The 21538-nt window shown below is 40.4% G+C and overlaps 1 protein-coding gene across 2 annotated transcripts in view; it reads right to left on the bottom strand.

Moving 5' to 3' along the window:
* Window positions 1-12146: 12146 nt before the first annotated feature.
* The window catches only part of LRRC3C (leucine rich repeat containing 3C), a 49621-nt gene continuing 40229 nt past the window's right edge, over window positions 12147-21538 (bottom strand). For both annotated transcript variants that reach the window (XM_075845686.1, XM_075845685.1), the window contains exon 2: window positions 12147-14462. In XM_075845686.1, the coding sequence (XP_075701801.1) occupies window positions 13597-14379 (783 nt within the window). In that variant the 5' untranslated portion in view covers window positions 14380-14462 and the 3' untranslated portion in view covers window positions 12147-13596. The remainder of the gene's footprint in view (window positions 14463-21538) is intronic.

Below are 21538 nucleotides of genomic sequence, written 5' to 3'. Positions count from 1 at the left end.
ATCACAATATAGTTACATTTTACCTATACTGTAAAAAACAAACGCAGGCTGGGAGGGCAAAAACATTTAATTTTAAGAAAGCCAATTTCCCCAGGATGAGGGCTGCAATTCAGGATATGGACTGGGAAGAACTAATGTCAAATAATGGAACAAATGATAAATGGGAGATTTTCAAATCTACTTTGAGTTATTATAGTGCAAAATTTATTCCTACAGGTAATAAGTATAAACGACTCAAATTAAACCCCACATGGCTTACACCTTCTGTGAAAGGGGCAATACATGACAAAAAAAGGGCATTTAAAAAATACAAATCTGAGGGTACAGCTGTAGCCTTTGTAAAATATAAAGAGCTTAATAAAATCTGTAAAAATGTAATAAAATTAGCAAAAATACAAAATGAAAGGCAGGTGGCCAAGGATAGTAAAACAAATCCTAAAAAATTCTTCAAGCATATAAATGCAAAAAAGCCAAGGTCTGAACATGTAGGACCCCTAGATAATGGTAATGGGGAGTTGATCACAGGGGATCAAGAGAAGGCAGAGTTACTAAATGGGTTCTTTAGCTCTGTATATACAACTGAAGAAGGAGCAGCTGATGTAGCCGGTGCCAGTGCTGTTAATATATCAGTTGATATACTGAATTGGATGAATGTAGATATGGTGCAAGCTAAATTAAATAAAATAAATGTGCACAAGGCTCCGGGACCAGATGGGTTACACCCTAGAATTCTTAAAGAGCTTAGTTCAGTTATTTCTGTCCCCCTTTTCATAATATTCAGAGAATCTCTAGTGACTGGTATAGTGCCAAGGGACTGGCGCAGGGCAAATGTGGTGCCTATTTTCAAAAAGGGCTCTAGGTCTTCCCCGGGTAATTATAGACCAGTAAGCTTAACATCCATCGTGGGGAAAATGTTTGAGGGGCTATTGAGGGACTATATACAGGATTATGTGACAATAAATAGCATTATAAGTGACAGCCAGCATGGTTTTACTAAGGACAGAAGTTGTCAAACTAACCTAATCTGTTTTTATGAAGAGGTAAGCAGAAGTCTAGACAGAGGGGCCGCTGTGGATTTAGTGTTTTTGGACTTTGCAAAGGCATTTGACACTGTCCCCCATAGACGCCTAATGGGTAAATTACGGACTATAGGTTTAGAAAATATAGTTTGTAATTGGATTGAGAATTGGCTCAAGGACCGTATCCAGAGAGTTGTGGTCAATGATTCCTTCTCTGAATGGTCACCGGTTATAAGTGGTGTACCCCAGGGTTCAGTGCTGGGACCACTATTATTCAACTTATTTATTAATGATATAGAGGATGGGATTAATAGCACTATTTCTATTTTTGCAGATGACACCAAGCTATGTAATATAGTTCAGACTAAGGAAAATGTTCATGAATTACAGGCAGATTTAAACAAACTAAGTGTTTGGGCGTCCACTTGGCAGATGAAGTTTAATGTAGATAAATGTAAAGTTATGCATCTGGGTACCAACAACCTGCATGCATCATATGTCCTAGGGGGAGCTACACTGGCGGATTCACTTGTTGAGAAGGATCTGGGTGTTCTTGTAAATCATAAACTCAATAACAGCATGCAGTGTCAATCAGCTGCTTCAAAGGCCAGCAAGATATTGTCGTGTATTAAAAGAGGCATGGACTCGCGGGACAGAGATGTAATATTGCCACTTTACAAAGCATTAGTGAGGCCCCATCTAGAATATGCAGTTCAGTTCTGGGCTCCAGTTCATAGAAAGGATGCCCTGGAGTTGGAAAAAATACAAAGAAGAGCAACGAAGCTAATAAGGGGCATGGAGAATTTAAGTTATGAGGAAAGATTGAAAGAATTAAACCTATTTAGCCTTGAAAAAAGACGACTAAGGGGGGACATGATTAACTTATATAAATATATTAATGGCACATACAAAAAATATGGTGATATCCTGTTCCTTGTAAAACCCCCTCAAAAAACAAGGGGGCACTCCCTCCGTCTGGAGAAAAAAAGGTTCAAGCTGCAGAGGCGACAAGGCTTCTTTACAGTAAGAACGGTGAATTTATGGAATAGCCTACCGCAGGAGCTGGTCACAGCAGGGACAGTAGATGGCTTTAAAAAAGGGTTAGATAATTTCCTAGAACAAAAAAATATTAGCTCCTATGTGTAGAAATTTTTCCTTCCCTTTTCCCTCCCCTTGGTTGGACTTGATGGACATGTGTCTTTTTTCAGCCGTATTAACTATGTAACTATGTAACTATGTAACTATGTAACAATAAAATATGTGTGTATTCCATTAACACACACAATGACAGCGTGATTCATGTGTGAACCTCTGGCCCCAGGTCAAGTTAACGATTTTATTTGTGTAATACAATGTAGCACAAGCCACCTATCCTCCAAATATCTATTTCTATCAATCTTTATCTAATCTATCTATTTATCTATTAACCGATTATATCTATCCACCTCCCAATATCTATCCATCCCTCAAATCTATCTCCATAGTTATCTATATATCAACTTTTTTTTATAGATCATATTTTCCCCTAGAAAGGTCCACATGGAAGTATAATACCCTACAAAGACATTTGCTATAATCTATATATTTCACTCCGGCCAGCGAGTACAGCTGCTGTATTGTGAATGGCTATTGGGATAAATGGCTGATAATCTTTCATCTTTGTGGCTACACAAAGCAGACCCGGCCATCTCTAATTTATGTTTCGAGGTGCAGGTCCAAACACAAGGAAAATAATAGTCCTCTGCTTGTTTACTAGCAATAAAAGGGTCCATCAGGTCAGAACAGTATGATATACAGAGAGTGAATTCTTCAGCATTTCATCCATTAATTTCTCTCCCTCTAATAGTCATTTATCTGTCAGCGGCACTCGGCTAATGCAGTATATAGATAACCCTCCCTCACATCAGTGAAGAGGTTAATGGACAGGAGAAAGTGCCAAATGATGCGCTGCAGACAATTAAAACCACGGCTAAATGAGATTTCTCTGTCACTCTCAGCTGCATTTTTTTTACAAAATAACACTTCTGTAGAATCTATGGAAAAACTCACTTATCATCCCTGATGAGACAAATACACGTCCTTTTCCTATAAAGACACATAAAAGTCTTATTCCCTATAGAGACACATAAAAGTCCTATTACCTGTAGAAACAAATACAAGTCATAATTCCTATAGCGACAAATACACATTCTCATCCCTGTAGAGACACATAAAAGTCCTATTCCCTATAAAAACACATAGGTCATATTCCCTATAGAGACAAATACACCTACTAATTCTTATAGGGACACACTAAAGTCCTATTCCCCCATAGAGACAAATGCAAGTCCTTATCCCCACAGAGACAAATACACGTCCTAATTCCTATAGAGACTTATAAGTCTTATTCCCTATAGAGAAAAATACAAGTTCTCATCCCTAGAGAAAAATACACGTACTCATCCCTGTAGACAGATAAAAGTCCTCATCCCTATAGAAACACATGTCATAGTCCCTATAAAGACAAATACACGTCCTCATCCCTATAGAGACAAACACAAGTCCTTATCCCCACAGAGACAGTTGCACGTCCTAATTCCTAGAGAGACACATAAGTCTTATTCCCTATAGAGACAAATACAAGTTCTCATCCCTATAGAGACAAATAAAAGCCCTGTTCCCTAAAGAGACGATTACGAGTCCTTATCCCTATAGAGAAACATAAAAAGTCCTCAGATTTAATGAGACAAATACAAGTTACTATCCCTATAAACACAAATACAAGTCATCATTCCCATAAAAACAAAGGAAATGTTTGCGAAATGCACACCTATCTCCAGAACAGGGGTCACCCGACCTGGCAAGGCAACCACTGCCCGTCATATCCAGGCGGAGAATGAATATAGAGCTGGCAGCACATGCCACCTGCCATTCACTCATCACCTGGATGCGACCGGCGTCAATGCAGATATGGCAAACTAAAGTTGCTTGGCACTGTCCATGGTACTGTAGTTCCAGCAGCATACTGGTAATGACAGAAAATAAATGGAGGCACTCATAAAACACCATTATACCATTGCACTGCCCCCATTATCATATTTCCATTCTTTTACATGGCGCGGAGGACCAGAGAGTACCTACACTCCATATACTTACACCTCCGGGTGGGGGGGGGGCTGTGACACCTCATTCATTTTTATGAGGAAAGGAGAGGTAATAACAAGGATAAACATAGTTATAATGGTGGTTGACTGGAAGATAGAGAAGTCTGATCATTTGTAGACATGGTGTGATGTTCCAATATGACACATTCAGTATAGGGTAACACTTTTGCATTGATTTGTGAAAAAAATGTGACAAGTACAATTTTTGAAATGTCCCATGGGGACTGTAAACGTCAAAGAAACAGGTCCAAACAACAACAACAACAGGATAGAAAGAGCATCCCTCACCATCCCGGACTGTTACAGTAAAGATATCCTATTGAGAACTGGGATTCCCAAATGTGTGTCATAGATATATCTGGCTGCACAGCAACCGTGACCTCACAGAGCAGGGACGGCTGGAGCGCAACAATACATCTGAGATTTAGTTACCTGGAGGTTTTGTGTGCTTGGAGATATGCCACCTTATCTCTCAGCCCGACGTTGTCCACATTTATTATTTATACCCGCAGGAATCTCGTCAGCTTCCTGCTGTGGACCAACTGTGCCAAGGTTATTAACTCCCTGCAGCCCATGCGAAAGATGGTTTTACATGAGCATATGATCACTGATAGATACATAGATACAAGGGCGGACATTCCACTGGTGCAACCTGTGCAGCCCCCCACTGTCACCATAAAGCAGCCTTCTTCTATCTGTTACATTGCATGTAAATGCCTAAGATAATGAATTTTATGGCTGCCAATGCCAATTACTGACGGATTGTTAGAGAGACACAAGGGGGTGATTTATGATGAAATATTGGAGATCAAGGGGCCCATATGCTGTTCTTGCACAAGGGCTCTCAGCTGTTTGTATCTGCCACAGGATAGATAGATAGATAGATAGATAGATAGATAGATAGATAGATAGATAGATAGATAGATAGATAGATAGATAGATAGATAGATAGATAGATAGATAGATAGATATTCAGGTTGACTGTAGTAATACATAGTGGCCATTCAATAGATGGATGGGCCAGGTCTGCAAGAGCTACTCTTTGTTAACAACTCTCCACTCTGGCTCATAGAGAGGGCTCCTTAGCGGGGAACCCCTTTTAAAGGGGTTTTCCACTTTCTGACAACGGATGATCTATCCACCGGATAGGTAATTAGTATAGGATCGGTGTGTGTCTGACACCCAGACCCTGCACCGATTCGCCACTACGGCTGCCTCCGTGCAACGGGTGTTTGGAGCGGTATGCAGTAGTTGGAGCCAGAAGCAGATGGTTCCGACCACTACATAGCAGCCTTTCAGCAGAACTGCTGCTCCTCTCCTATTCACTTGAATAGGAGCAGCACTGCAGCTCGACCACTATTATTTGACCGGAGCCATCTGCTTCCGGCAATATTGTCGGGTGCACGGAGGCAACCGGAATGACGGATTGGTGCAGGGTCTGGGTGTCGGACACGCACCGATCATATACTGATGATATCCGGTGGATAGGTCATCAGTTGTCAGAACGTGAAAAACCCCTTTAAGCAATGTAAAAGTAATGTGATCACAGTAGATGCAGCAGGAGACCGCTGATGGGGGATCGTAGAGGAATCAGTAAGGCAAGTATAATAAAACAAAATATTTTTGGCCCCAATATAATATTTTTTAATTTCTGAAAAGCCTCTTTAAAGGAATACTAAACATAAAAATGAAGAAGAAAAAATAAAAACATAAAGCAAACACTTGACTATTTCTTAGCCTGCAGGGACTTCCTTAAACAAGCTTGTAAAAATCTGGTGGAAAAACCGGGCCTTTCGCAATTTAGCTTCCTCAATGTTTTGCTGAATTTCTAAAAGGGGTGGGGCTTAGTTAAAGAGGCAGTGCTTAGTTTTGCTTGGTGTCTATAGCAGTCAGAGCAGTAGAAGAAGTTTCGACTACCTCCCAGCATAAGCCCTGCCCCTTTCCCCCCTCAAACCTATTGTTTTACAATCTATGATCAGGAGGTGGGGGGAGAAGGAAGGGGAGATAAAATAAATGGAAAATATAAAAAGGATAATATAGAAAATGTTAATTCTATTTTTATATTTTTACCTTTTGGATTGCCATTTGAAAGAATAGGATCAAGAAAGAGCAGGATAATCATTGCTAGAAGTTTTTTGTCTTTTTGTTACATTAAAGACTAGGTAGTAATACTGCTCGGAGCACCGCTTGCAAGCTTAACAGCAGTCCCGATAATTAAATTGATTACAATTGAATTAGAGGAAGCCAATACAAGGCGTAGCATCCTGTCAGACAATCCCCTCTATAATGTAACAGGGACTGGGTTCATTTAATTAAAGCTGATGATACATGAAGCAACCTTTATAAAATGTTTCAAGAGAGCTGTCACCTAGTTTTTATATTGATCACTTACCTAGAGCAGCCTTTTACCTTTAAATAATATACACCACAAAATTTTCAATGCCTGCCTGTATGGAATACCACTACCCACTTAGAATATATTAAAGCTTGGCAGCCATAACAGGAGCACCAGTTACCCTGCCCAGCTTCTTCTCTAGGATACTCTTAGGCCCAGTTCACACTGAGGTTTTTTTGGCGCTAATTTTTACGCAGAAACCATTTTCGAAACTTCATCCCCTTAATTTTAATGGGTGACGGAGGCGTTTTTTATTTCCAGGGCAACTTTTAGCCACTGGCTGGGAAAAAAAAATATCGGCATGTCCTTTCTTGCCACAGTTCCTCCTCTGACCTCCCATTGAAATCAATGGGAGGCAGAAAAAACGTATTTTTCATTGCGTTTTTTGCCCGCGGTGCTCACGGAACAAAAACGCTGCAAAGAGCTTGGTAAGAAAGTGCTGGCAGGTCAAAATTTGCCTCCAAATTCCTGAAGGAATTTGGAGCCAGATTTTTTTCTGCCTGCAAAATAGTCCGTGTAAACATGGCCTAAAGGCCCTTTTACACCAGCCAATTATTGGTTAAACGAGTGTTCACAAAATGCTTGTTCCCGATAATTGCCCTGTATAAACAGGGCAACGATTAGCCGTTCATCAGCTAATTGTATAATTTTAAATACTGAAACTATTATCTTTGTTGGCAACACATGTGCTGCTGACATGATACAAATGTATGGGGATGTGCGATCGGAGTAACAAGCGTTCGTCCCCATATTAGCTTCTTGTGAAATGAGCGCAGATCAACGAGCTGTCCCGTTGATCAGCGCTCGTTTACATGGCCTACATCGGCCGTGTAATACCAGTTTTAAGGGCCTTTTACGCAAGCCGACAATCGGTGGGTGCAGCAAACGCTGATCAACGAGACATCGTTGATCGGCGCTTGTTTGCTCCTGTCACACGGAGCTATGGATGGGGACGAGCGGTCATTACTCAGATCACTCGTCCCCATATGTGATCATCATGTCGGCAGCGCTTCCCCCTGTGTACACAGGGAGATGTGCTGCTGACAACGATAATATTTAACTTTTTTAAAACTATACGATCAGAAGATGAGCAAGCATTTGCTCGTTCACCTGCTGATGGCTGCCCTGTTAAACAGAGCAATTATAGGAAACGACTATTCAATGAATGCTCGTCTGCCCGATAATCGCCCAGTGTAAAAGGGCCTTTAGTCACTACAGACAGTAAAATAACATCAGATAGCAGTCTCACACAATTTGACAGGTCTACCCTATCATGCGTGTACACGAGTTTTGCGCGGTAAATAAATTATGTAAACTCATTTACAGCTGTTGGAAGGGGGGAGGGGGAAGTACAATGATAAATAAAAAATATACCAAGGACCATATACTGCATACATCATAAAAAGATTTATACAATATGTCTATACGATTCTGCTTCTTTTTCTAACTTCTCTTCTTTCCAAACTTAGGGACCTGGTCAATAGATAAATAACATGTAAACAAAACCCATGGATATTTTTTTTTGTTAACTATACACTTTAATATGTAAAAAATATAAAATTGAGAGCGGTTAGAAGAATTGTTTCACAAAATTAAACTATCAGATGAACTCTCAAACATAGGCCTATTATTGGTAAGAGAATGCTATTGGAGAGTGGTTATAGAGCACAATGCAGTGTTTGTTTAAACTAAATGTCCATACCATTTAGGTTTTTATCTAAGTATGTTCAAAATTCTGCGTTGATCCATTTCTTAATATCAATTTATAGCGATGGAAACTCCATTTTTCTTATACAGAGCTCCATATTCCCTGCATAAACAGATTAAAAAGACAAACTGACTTCCTGCAACTGCCACTAGAGGGAGCTTAGGAGCTAACTGTATACTTTTATACATTGAATTCAATAATAACACAGTATGCAATAAGCTTCTAAGCTCCCCCTAGTGGTGGCTAAAGGTAAACAGCATCTTTTATTTTAAATTTATGTCTGTTTATACAGGGAAAATGGAGTTCCGTAGAAAACCGAAAATTAAATTAACCAGTACTGAATTTTGAACCTAGTAGCAACATAATGTTAAAAGGAGATTCACTTTAAGGTAGCAGCATCGAAAGCATAATGGAGGATCAGACAACTGTTTGCATGCAGGTGGGAAGCTGACATATTGGACATATTAGAAGAAAAGCTTTTTATTGCAGCCTCAATTTGTCCCTGCGTGACTTTCATAATTTTGTGTTAAAAAATAGAGTGTTTAACCATATGCAATGAATATGCAGATACCTAATAATATGGGTTGGTGCATCACAGTTTTCCCACCTACAAGTTAACACTTCCATCTGTAAAGTACGTGTTACCTTGGTGACTGGTTTAGGCGACGGAATTACCTACCAGAGTATAAATGCTGGAGAAATCTTTCCACCTCTCAATTGAAGTGAAGAAGGTCTTCAGCTGAGTGGTGAACATCTTCAAGATTATTAAACAAGTCACCGTCATCAAAATCGGTGATCTCCAACCTGTGGCTCTCCAGAAGTTCTGACACTATTACTCTTATCATGAGCTTACACTCTGTGACTGTCATAACATGCTGGGAGTTTTAGTTTTTTTAGTAGTTGAAAGCCACAGTTGGTGACCACTGATCCAGATGAATGCCCAGATACATTAGTTTACATCCACCAACAATGTCATGTGTATAGGGGCTTACAGACTGTCTCCCAACTGCAGAGGAAAACAAAGAACGGGCATGTTGGATTTCAATATGCCCAATTCCTTGTTCTACCTAGAAATAACAACTGCTGTAAGTGTCCCATTAAAAAAAAACAAAAAAACAACATTCACACTTGGCCAAGCTGTGTGTGGATGTATATGGGAAGATTGGGGGAGGGGGTAACTATTGGCTGATTGCCCTCATGTGTATGGTTAGCTTTACACTATTACACGGCCTGATATGGGCTGTGTAAATGAGTGCCGATCAACGAGGCAGCTCGTTGATCGGCGCTCCTTTACTCCTATCACACGGAGCAATGATTGGATATGTATCGGGATGAGCGCTTGTTACTACGATCGCTCGTTCCTATACATCTTCATCATGTCGGCAGCGCATCTCCCTGAGTATACAACGATTACGACAATGATTTTTTTAAATTCTGCATAAAAGAGCACATCAGCCGATGAACGAGCGTTTATATGAGCGATCGTTTTCCCGATCATTGGCCCGTGTAATAGGGCCTTAAGATTACACTGTTTAACAAAACATGTTCCATTAGTATTTAGATTAGATACGGTCTAATGTATGGGACATCAGACCACTGGGAAATCATATAAAAGTGAACGTTTCGTCTTTTATATTAAAATTAATACACAAAGCTTTACAATATTTTTAAGTAAAAACCTATATTTATTGATACAGTATCTAATAATTAAGGCAAGAATCTTTCAGAATCATCTCTTTTCATACAACTACACAGGAAGTACGGCCGCACCTCATCACACGAAGAGGTCTGGTAACTAGTACCACAATAAATGTACATTATATTTCACCATGGCCAGACATTGCTTCTTCTCTATAGAATGTACAGTGATCGGATTACTTATCTCATCGGGATCACTCAGCGCTGGGTTTCTACAGAATGTCCAATGATTCTGATTTGACATAATCTATCAGGATCAGTGCAGTTTCTATAGAACGTCCATTATTCTGATTTTAGATTTCCTGATCAAGATAAGTTCTGGGTAAGTATAGAATGTACAGATATCTCCTTATTCTATATTATCAGGCCAAGATAAGTGCTGGGTAACTAGAATGTCCAGATATCTCCTTATTCTATATTATCAGGCCAAGATAAGTTCTGGGTAACTAGAATGTCCAGATATCTCCTTATTCTATATTATCAGGCCAAGATAAGTTCTGGGTAAGTATAGAATGTCCAGATATCTCCTTATTCTATATTATCAGGCCAAGATAAGTGCTGGGCATCTATTGAATATCCATTGGTTAGATCTGGATCTCTAAAGAATGCCCAATGACTTTCTGGGTATAGCTAATCTGGTAAGGATCATTCTGGGCTTCTACACAAGGTTTATTGTTCTCTTGATTCCCAAATATTAGGTCACGGTCGGGGGCCTTCTATACAATGTTCACTGGTTTCCCAATTCTAAATTATCTGGACATGAACGTTTCTGGGCTTCTATAGAAGGTCTATCAATCTACTTTTAGATTATCTGGTCAGGATCAGTGATGGACCTTTATAGAATTCTATAGGGACTTCTACAACCAGCCACTGCCATTCTTGTATCCCTAATACAACGGTCTTCTTAATTTTCAGTCTCACAGTTTTTGGTCAACATCAGTTTTCCCTTGATCAGTAAAAAAACAAAATAGCAGTTTTTGTTCAAAATACTTTAAACAAAGGGCTAAGAAAGTTCCGTGACTATAGTAAATTTCCATTCCATTTAGTGTTATAGGCTTAGGTTTTGTATCTCCATCCACAATGTGCAGTTCATCTCCTCTGATGTAAATATTATGGAAATGGAATGTAAATCTATTGGTTTCGCTTAGGGTATCAAATCTGATCGGTTTGAAAAAGGAATTATTTACAAAAAAGTAAATGTCAGCGGCAATGTTGACCCCTGGTGTCTGAGTGTATTACCTAGCTAAATATATCAATAATGTCAATGTTTTGAGTTACTGAGGATTTTTTGTGTTTGTGGCATTATTAGGCATTCTCTTATGTAAGAATAGAAGGCACACATATAGCTTGTCTGTATAATAAGAGGATGGCAAAGACATCATTGCTCTATATGGTGTCAAGCCTTTAGGTGTAAAGTGGAAGTTGTCTGGTTTAGACCTCTATTTAGGAGGAAGTACAGGATTTTTCATACATCACACAGGCCTGATGACGATTTAACTCTGGGAGGTCATTGGTATCTGGGGATAACAAAGCTTTAAAATATCAGAACAGATACAAGAAGGACATATAGGGCAGCATCAATAAAAAGTTAGGGCAGCATTAAACCAAAGTTACACTCACTAGTCTACATAATGGTATGAAATATAGCATCTTAGATATATTTAGGTTCTTGACTTTTGACTCATTATGTAGTTTATAACAAACGTTTAAGCGTACCTATTGCTATAATCTTTGCCTAAATCAGAAGTATATGATAATATATAAAGCTTTGTAATATTTTAAGAGGAATGTGGCATCAGCCTCACCTTTCTGTAGCCTGTCCCCTTTCCCTGTCTTAATGTTCACAAACCTCATCAGTCCCCCTAAACATCCATCTAGTGACAAATAGGCAGGGAGGAGGGAGATGCAGCTGCAGCTTCTCACTTAGTGTTTCAGTGAAATAGTATATGAGGGGGGAGACATCTGATTGGCTCAGAGCACGCAGCAGAGTACTTATATCAAGCACTTTGAGGACAGGTACACATTAGGGAACCTGTGACATGATACCTTCAGTCTGATATGAAGGCAGAATGTTATAGAGCAGGAGGAACCGAGTAGATTGATATATAGCTTTTTGGGGAAAGATTTAGGATAACCTGTATTTTATTGACATAAATCCCAGCTCACTCTGGGATTAAGAGTTCAGTGGGCGGTCCTACTCAGTGATTGACAACTATTTCTGTATGCACACTCATACAGGGAAGGATGTCACTCAATGATTGAGACCGCCCACTGGACTATTAAACGCAGAAGGAGCCGGGATTTATATCAATTAGAATACGGTTTGTCCGAAATCTTTCCCCACAAAGCTATATATCAATCTGTTCAGCTCCTCCTGCTTTATAACATGCTGCCTGTAGATCGGACAGCGCGTACCACGTGACAGGATCCCTTTAAAAGGGTTTTCTCACCAATATTAGTTATAGAATATCACTGTGTTTAAGGGAAACTACTGTAAATACAAGAGTTTCCAATTGCAATTATTCATTATGGGAATACTTCAGGCTCGCTAATATAATTCTCATTGTTGGAGTCTGAATTATTGAGAGTCATTGGGTTAGGAACTGACAGAAGACATTGTCTCCCAGGCAGAGGTTTACTTACAAAGCATAATCTAGTATATAACGCATTTGAAATCTGGAGGATGTCATGTTGGACAAAAGGTGTGACCTATTTCCTTTCATTTAAAAAAAGACTAAATGTTTTACATATACAAATGAACAGCCAGAAGTATCTTCAGAGCAGAGGGGTTATTTTTGTGCCTTTAAAAAATATACCTCCAATCAACCCATTCCAGATACAGAAGGCTCCATTTTACGGGACTAACTTGGTTCTGCAGACTATACCAGGCTTATAGATATTTTTTTTATTTTTTACTTACAGCTTTAATAGCTCAATTATATAATTATTGACCCAAACTCTTATTTTCATACACCAGATAGCACCTTATTCCACTGTCGATGGGGTGGCCAAAATTAGAACTGACTTGTCTTATATGGGAAGATCTCTCCAGATCTGCTCAATATGCAGGATAGCTGTCCTACATGGCCTTCAGTTATATGGCCTTGGTTTAGATCCATTTATTCAATGACCTTATGATTGCATGTTTGATTTTGCATTCAAAAGATGACCACTTATATTGGCGAGAGTTAATTCTGGTGATCGCTGTTATGATCCTCTTGAGAAGACTTTTTAATGGACATGGATGCCATATTAAGGCTGCTTAAATATTGGGCAATTGGATATGTAGAAATGTTTTTTCTATCTATTGATGTCTTGGAGTTGGGGGTCCATGAACCAAGGTAAAAGTCCACCTAAATATTAGGTGGTGTCACAAATAAGTAGTTTGTTTTCTTTAACTGTGTATATTCTGTCTATACTGAATTTGGTCATTTGTCTATGTGTATATCTATCAACAGAATATTTTTTTTGTACAAGTATTAGAAAATGTGAGAACAGTACATCTTGTTTCTTAATATTATGAAATGGCAGCATTAAGATTACTTTCCAGCTTAAATGTTAAGTCATAGGGTGAGCAAATAGTAAAAATAAAATTTCCACCCATAACTGAGTTGTCCAAGGTCTCTTAAAAAGTCAAACCACAGTGCTTAATGTAGAGGGCTCCTCGTTGAGTCTCTGCTTGCTTGGCAGGGACTTGAGGTACTCAAGGTGGCGTCGGGCATCCTCCTGGTTCTGGCGTACATAATACACCAAGTATGAGATGACCATGGCAAACCATCCAAACATTGTAACCAGCATGGCCACATCTGTGGTCCTCTTATAGGCATTGCAAAGGTCCACATCTTTAACTACCTGCAGGAAGGGTTTTCCAGCATGTTCCTCTAACACAGAACTAGCACAGACAATCCCGTTGGAGGAACTGGCGTCCAATTCAACCATTCGGATCAATTCCTGAAGATCACAGTCACACATCCAAGGGTTTCCAGAAAGGTTTGTTCTGGCCTTTAAGTTAGCAAAGACCTCCTTGTTGACTGACACTAGCTTGTTGGAAGACAGGTCTAGTGAGAGTAAGTGATCGCTCAAACTCCTGAGAGTAGTTACATCCAAGTGACCCAAGGAATTGTGTGAAAGATCTAGATCCATAAGAACTGGGAGGTTGCGGAAAGCATCTGAAGGGAGGTAGGTTATCTGGTTGAAGTCTAAATACAGGCGATTAGTGTCATTGGGAATGTCTTTGGGCACTTCTGTGAGCTGGGCATTGCTGCACCTCAGAGTCTTGTACCCATCCTCCTGGGAGGAATGGCAACCTTTGGGAAATGTTGTGGCTGGTTGAAAGCAGAGAGACATGAGGACCAGACTGTGTAGAAGCAGCCATGTTGCCAGTGAGCGTCGAAGGTACCAGTCCAAGAAAGGCATGGCCGGCCAGCAGCATACTCAGGAGGGTAGGATTATAAGGATGAGGCTCTGGACTGCGGGAACAGTGAGTATTTACATTTTGTCTAGAAGAAAAGAAACCAAGAGTAAGTATGATAGTTCATAATTGTATTTACAAGTTTAAATGCCGAGAAATATATCAGTATGGACTTCTCTCCTGGTATCTCATCATCTCCTAGCACGTTGCCAACAGGACATGTACCTTTCACTTCCTATACAAAACTCATCTCCTGCTAACACATAGACATAAGAACATGTATATCCAGCCAGACTCCAATAACACTATCCATCTCTCCATTTCTCCTAATACACCAACATCAGCTATCAGGACATGCACTCTCACCTCCACCTAATACACTGAGACGAGAGCACAAGCCACTACACCCCATTTACACAAAACACCTCCTGAGGTAGACCTGTACCTCTCACCTTCACAAAGTACAATGCTATCAGCACAGATACTACTTGACTCCCCTGAAAACATGGACAACTGGAGTCCCATTCTTCTTCAGATATACAAACATGAGGGAACTTAAAGAGGCTCTGTCACCAGATTTTGCAACCCCTATCTGCTATTGCAGCAGATAGGCGCTGCAATGTAGATTACATTAACGTTTTTATTTTTAAAAAACGAGCATTTTTGGCCAAGTTATGACCATTTTCGTATTTATGCAAATGAGGCTTGCAAAAGTACAACTGGGCGTGTTGAAAAGTAAAGGTACAACTGGGCGTGTATTATGTGCGTACATCGGGGCGTGTTTACTACTTTTACTAGCTGGGCATTCTGATGAGAAGTATCATCCACTTCTCTTCACAACGCCCAGCTTCTGGCAGTGCAGATCTGTGACGTCACCCACAGGTCCTGCATCGTGTCGGCACCAGAGGCTACAGTTGATTCTGCAGCAGCATCAGCATTTCCAGGTAAGTAGCTACATCGACTTACCTGCAAACGCCGATGCTGCTGCAGAATCATCTGTAGCCTCTGGTGCCGATGTGTCCTCGCTCGTCTGACACGATGCAGGACCTGTGAGTGACGACACAGCGTGATCTCTCGAGAACACGGCTGTGTCTGCACTGCCAGAAGCTGGGCGTTCTGAAGAGAAGTGGATGATACTTCTCGTCAGAACGCCCAGCTAGTAAAAGTAGTAAACACGCCCCGATGTACGCACATAATACACGCCCAGTTGTACTTTTACTTTTCAATACGCCCAGTTGTACTTTTGCAAGCCTCATTTGCATAAATACGAAAATGGTCATAACTTGGCCAAAAATGCTCGTTTTTTAAAAATAAAAACGTTACTGTAATCTACATTGCAGCGCCTATCTGCTGCAATAGCAGATAGGGGTTGCAAAATCTGGTGACAGAGCCTCTTTAATCTCTCCTATACAGATAAGAGGATATTGTCTTCTCACTCTCTCCGATTACATAATACAATCTCTCTCCTTCTACGTGCCATAAATCCAGACGAGACATATGCAGAAGAAGGTTTCTCTATCTTGATTTGACTAGACACGTTTTTGGCTAGGGACAGCAGAAGCTACGTAGTTTTGACACCAGCAGCAAAATGCAAACATGATTATACAGAGGTTGGATTTGTATTACACCTTTCCAACAAAATCAGTTTTATGACAAATTAGGATATAGCCGAGGCTTATGCAATATGGTGTATGTTTTTGGAAGACCTTGAGGTATGTTCTGAATCAGCAGCACATCACAAGTCATTATGTGTCACGATCCGTGGGTATGTGGACCCAGTGGACCGCACCGCCATAGCGGAGTAGCAGCTGGCCAAACAACAGTCCTAGTACAAGAGTACCTTTAATAGTCCAGACAGTAATGGAGGCTCGGCACAGATGAACTTGTAGACACCAGACGTGTATATCAGCAGGCGTGACCAGTGGCACAACATGACTCCAACAGGTTAAGGTACAGGAACAGATATAGCACGGGATATAGGGTACAGGTAGCAGGGCACGGGAACATCGGGACCAGGATAACACTAAGGGACCATTTGCTAAGACTAACATGGGTAAACACAACAACGCTCAAGCAATGAATTAAAGGGCAGAGGCCCTATAGTCCAGGGTGATCATGGGCTAATTACAGATTTTCCTCGTATGTGTGCACTGGCCCTTTAAGGCCGGGTGCGAGCGCGCACCCTATGGGAACTAGTGCAGTGATGCGGAAGTGAGTGCCGGCGTCTCTCAGGAGGGAGATGTCGTCCGGCACCCACTTGTCCGCGGCCGTCAGGTAGGATACACGACGGTCCGCGGCTGTGGATCTTACATTATGTATACTAATATCTCAATGTCAGCACTAGACACCAGTCACAATTCAGACGTAAAACCAAAAAATGTATCCGCTCCAAAAATCCATATACCATACAGACCAAATAACCCAAACATTACAATCCTTAATCCATGCATTTGGACGAACTACCCCGTACAAATATATGCAAAAAGTTAAAAAACATAATTAAAAACAACCTTAGGTGAAGACCACCACAGTCCCAATCACATAAATAGTTGTCACAATATGCGTAATAGTAGTTGATCAAACTAGGTTCATAGTTTAGAATAAGATCCTTGGTGTAAAGAGACCAAAGGGTATATATGATCAATACAAGGATAAATCAATTACCTGTTGCTGGCATGATGGCAGATGGAAAAGTCCACCCAAGGAGACACTTCGACGCGCGTTTCGCAACATTCGTCAGGAGGGTGAGTATGCTAGTCCCACACGGGGTTTAAACACTGAACCGAACAAGCAGTGTCCAATGATGCATCAGGACCCCCCACGTAAGTGCCGTCAATCCGCGCGAGCAGGGTTTGCCCATACACATATTTCCGACAGTACATTGACAACTTCTGGTACGACGCCGGAAAAGTCCATATAAGTAAGTTAATGAAGGATATATACTCCTTCTAAAGGTATATCTAATGGGAAAATATATAAAACTAATATAAAAGTAAGGGAACTTTCCACCTGCCATCATGTACATAAGAAAAAGTTATATAGAGAGACTACCAATCAGCGTCCGTGGCACAACAATCAAGAGGTGGTCTTACTTGTGAAAATAGTTTTATGCCTTGCTTTTCAAGTGATGCTCAGGATATATATAGGTGTACCAGTCACAATTCGGTTTAAAGGGGTTTTCCAGAACTTAAACATTGACTTAAGGGTTATTCACACGAGCGGAATACTCGTCCGTGTGCTGTGCGTTGAAATAACTCGGCACACGGACTCATTCATTTCAATGGGGCTATTCGCACGTGAGTGAGTTTTCATGCAGCGAGTGTCCGTTGCGTGAAATTCACTGCATGTCCTATATTGGTGCGTTTTTGCGTCCATTGAAGTATATATGGATCCGTGAATACCACGGACAGCACACGGACGACATCCGTGTGCTGTCCGTGTTTCACGCATCAGTTACATATAAAAGCAGAGAATTAAATAAAACTTAAAATGAAATACTTGCACGAATGTGAAAAACGCAAGCCACACGCAAAGCACACTGTTGCCAACTCACACGGACATTAAATGTAGGAAAAATGCTGCGTTTTTTACGTTCGCAAATCGGACACGCTCGTCTGAATGTAGCCTAATTCATAGGATAGGCCATCAATGTTAGACTGTGGGGACCCAACCCTGGCTAGCAGAATGGTGACTAGGACTGAGCTGCAGTACCAGGCACAGTCGGACAAGCTGCTACACCTGTGTGTATAATGAAGCAGATGCCAGTGCTCTCTGGAGCCATCGACCAGGAGACGGGCCCCTGCAATCAAACTTTGATGGCCTATCCTAAGGACAGGTCATCAATGTTTAAGGGGGTTGTACAAGTTTAGAAAAACATGGCTGTTTTTCTCTAAAAACAGCACTACACCTGTCCAAAGGTTGTCTCTATTATTGAATCTAAGCACCATTGAAGTGAACAAGGCTGTACTGCAATACCATATACAACCTGTAGACTGGTGTGGCAATGTTCTTGGAAGAAAGAGGTCATGTTTTTCTAATCCTAGAAAACCCCTTTTATGCGACTCAGCCCTTATATTGGACAGGACACATCACTGCCACCAATAAATTATAATCTCCCCATGTAATGCAAAGATCAGAACAGTTGATTCCCTAGCAAGCTTATGCCATGAGAGAAATCTTTAATAAACAGATACTTCATTTTGTTTCTTACCTACAAGACCAAAATAAAAATTCCCAATTCCCAATTTTGTATCTTAATCAATATTTGCAAAATTAAGGAACATAACATGAACTTATATATCATATGTATTAATATTAAATCCCAATATGTAGGTCAAGAAGTCTGTAGCCCTATCCTCTCATAATAAAACAAGTCGCTTCACACTTATTAGAACTGCTGATTTGCCAATTACTCTACACAGCATGTCCTCATCATTATCAACTGCAGGTTTTTTGACAGTTTTATAGCCCGTAGGGGGCACTATTAGTGTCCACTATTTTTATACTACAGTTTAAACGTACATAAAATTTAATATCTGTAAAAAAACAACCTTGCTTTACTTCTATTGCACTGCTGATGTTTTATCTGCTAAAACAGAAAGCTGAATAAAAATTCTTGATTCCTGTTTCCAGCGAAAAAATGCATTGTGGCAGCTCAGATGACAGTCACAATGACTGTATGATGTAAATTCACATGACTGCCTGCAGAGGGCAGATAAACTGCATAAAGATTCTAAGAAGGAAGCAGTAGAATGTTTTTTTTATATCACTTTGGATGTGAATGGAGAAGAAAACATCATAAGGCTCAAAATCCGTACAAGACAATTACAGAAAAGTATTTACATAGCTACTCAACTTTTTATGTAGATTATAACTGTAGACTGTTGTTGAATATGCGAGTTTCCCTTTAAGACTATCTGAGCAATCTTCTCAAAAAGACCAAATTATTAGGACAGATTACATGGATGTCTATTAAAAGTGAAATTATAGGGGATTTTCAGAATAAGAAAAAAATGGCTACTTTCTTCCAGAAACAGAGCCACAATTTTCCATTGGTTGTGTCTGGTATTGCAGCTTAGCTCCATTGAAATGGGGCTGAGTTGCAATACCAGACACAACCTGTGGACAGGTGTGGTGCTGTTTCTGGGTAAAGCAGCCATGTGTTTCTAATCCCGCACATCCCCTTTGAAGCACCAGCATTAGAAACCTACTAAAAAGGTGTGGCTAATGGAAAGACCGGGCTTAAGGCATTAAAAGTTGCATTATGGCAAAGTTTACAACATTGGTTAAAAGGCAATGAAAAAAATAGACCGGGCTACATGTCGCTAGATGTTCTGTGTAGCAAATACAAAGGGCATGAGGGTCATCACAGAAGGGAAATTGTTAGGCAGGCGGTTCCCTGACAACTGGCCCATCTCAAATGACGTCATCTCTCTAAAAGAATTGGCAATGAGTGAGAAGAGGGAGCAGGTTGACAGTTCTATAATGGTATGTTCACACACTTACTAAAAAACGTATGAAAATACGGAGCTGATTTTCAGATGTTTTTTAAGCAAACTCGCATTTTTCGCAGCGTTTTTTTTACGGCCGTTTTTGGAGCTGTTTTTCTATCGAGTCAATAAAAAACGGCTCCAAAAACTGCTCAAGTGAAATGCACTTCTCTTTCGCGGCCGTTTTTCAAAACAGCTGCGAAGAAAAACTCCCCGTCGGAACAGAACGCCATTTTTCCAATTGAAATCAATGGGCAGATGTTTGGAGGCATTCTGCTTCCGATTTTTCGCCTGTTTACGGCCTGAAAAACGTCAGTTTACGGCTCTTCCCCATGTCAGCTGATGACGCATTATTACATTATTATAAGGTTTGAGCATTACATGTACTGTATGTGCTGTATTTACATACATACGTGCATAGTTCTGTGAGTTCACAACATTTGCAGTAAAGAAATCCCATTATAAACTCTCATAATTTAACAACTCCTAGAAAAAAAGGAAAATGGTTTCCTAAGGTAGAGCTCCACTTGTCTGAGATGAGATAAAACTGTGTTTTTTTTCTAGAAACAGCGTCACTTTTGTGCATAGGATGTGTCTGGTATTGCAACTCATCAGTTTTTACTTAAATGGGGCTGTAATTTACCAGACACAACTCTTGGACAAGTGTGGCATCGTTTCTAAATAACGAAAAATGGACTGTCAGACAATTCCTTTAAGGAAGAGTAATAAGGTGAGAGGAACTGATACTATATTCATATTAACCCCTTCCCACCCTATGATGTACATTTGTGTCATGAGAACTGGTAACATCCTGCAAAATGACGTAAATTGACATCAGTGATGGCCGGACACATCCGACACCGCACTCTAAGGCGAGATTCATACGAACGTGTCCGTTTTGGGTTCACATAAAAAGTACCGTTTTCTCTGCAATATAGTTCCACGTGCCATCAGTGTTTGGCATTCGTTTTTTATGTCAGTGTTGGTACACATTTTTTTTTTTTTTTTCTCTGCATTTCTTTAGCAACTGAAGACGTCCATGTGCTGTCCGTGATTTTCACGCACATATTGACTTCAAAGGGTGCGTGATCCGCAAAAACGCACCAAAATAAGACATGCAGTGAGTTTCACGCAACGGAAAGAAATACGCTGTGTGAAAAATTCTGCATGTCTGAATATCCCCATTGAGTTGCATAGGTCCGTGTGCTGTCCGTTGTTTCCACGCACAGCACACGGACGTATACAACGTTCGTCTGAATGAAGCCTAACAAACGGGATCGAAGATAAACCACCTGGATCTGAGTTAACTCCTTAGATGCCGCGTTCAATACTGACTGTGGCATCTTACTGGTTTACAGAGGGGGGGACGACTCCCTCTGTCAGCCCATCGCCCCCTTCTCGCGACACAATCACTGGGTGCCAATGGGTTGTTATGGCTTCCTATTCCAGAACTCTAAATTAAATTATTTACGTTCTGTTGGAAATGACCTTTTCTCATCAATTAATCAATCTGTCACAGTTACTGTAATTACAAAAGAAAAATTCATTGGCAGTTCTAGAAACAAACATTAATAGTGTGGTATGTCTGTCATGTTGGAGGGTATAGCATTTTAAGGAAAGACCCCATTCCTAAATTTGGCAAAAAAAAAACAAACAAAAAGGCACATGCACCCAG

The sequence above is a fragment of the Rhinoderma darwinii genome, chromosome 13 (genome assembly GCF_050947455.1).
Source record: "Rhinoderma darwinii isolate aRhiDar2 chromosome 13, aRhiDar2.hap1, whole genome shotgun sequence".
NCBI classification, from domain to species: Eukaryota; Metazoa; Chordata; class Amphibia; order Anura; family Rhinodermatidae; genus Rhinoderma; species Rhinoderma darwinii.
The sequence above is the reverse complement of the archived record's forward strand: the minus strand, read 5'-3'. Positions and strand labels throughout refer to the sequence as shown.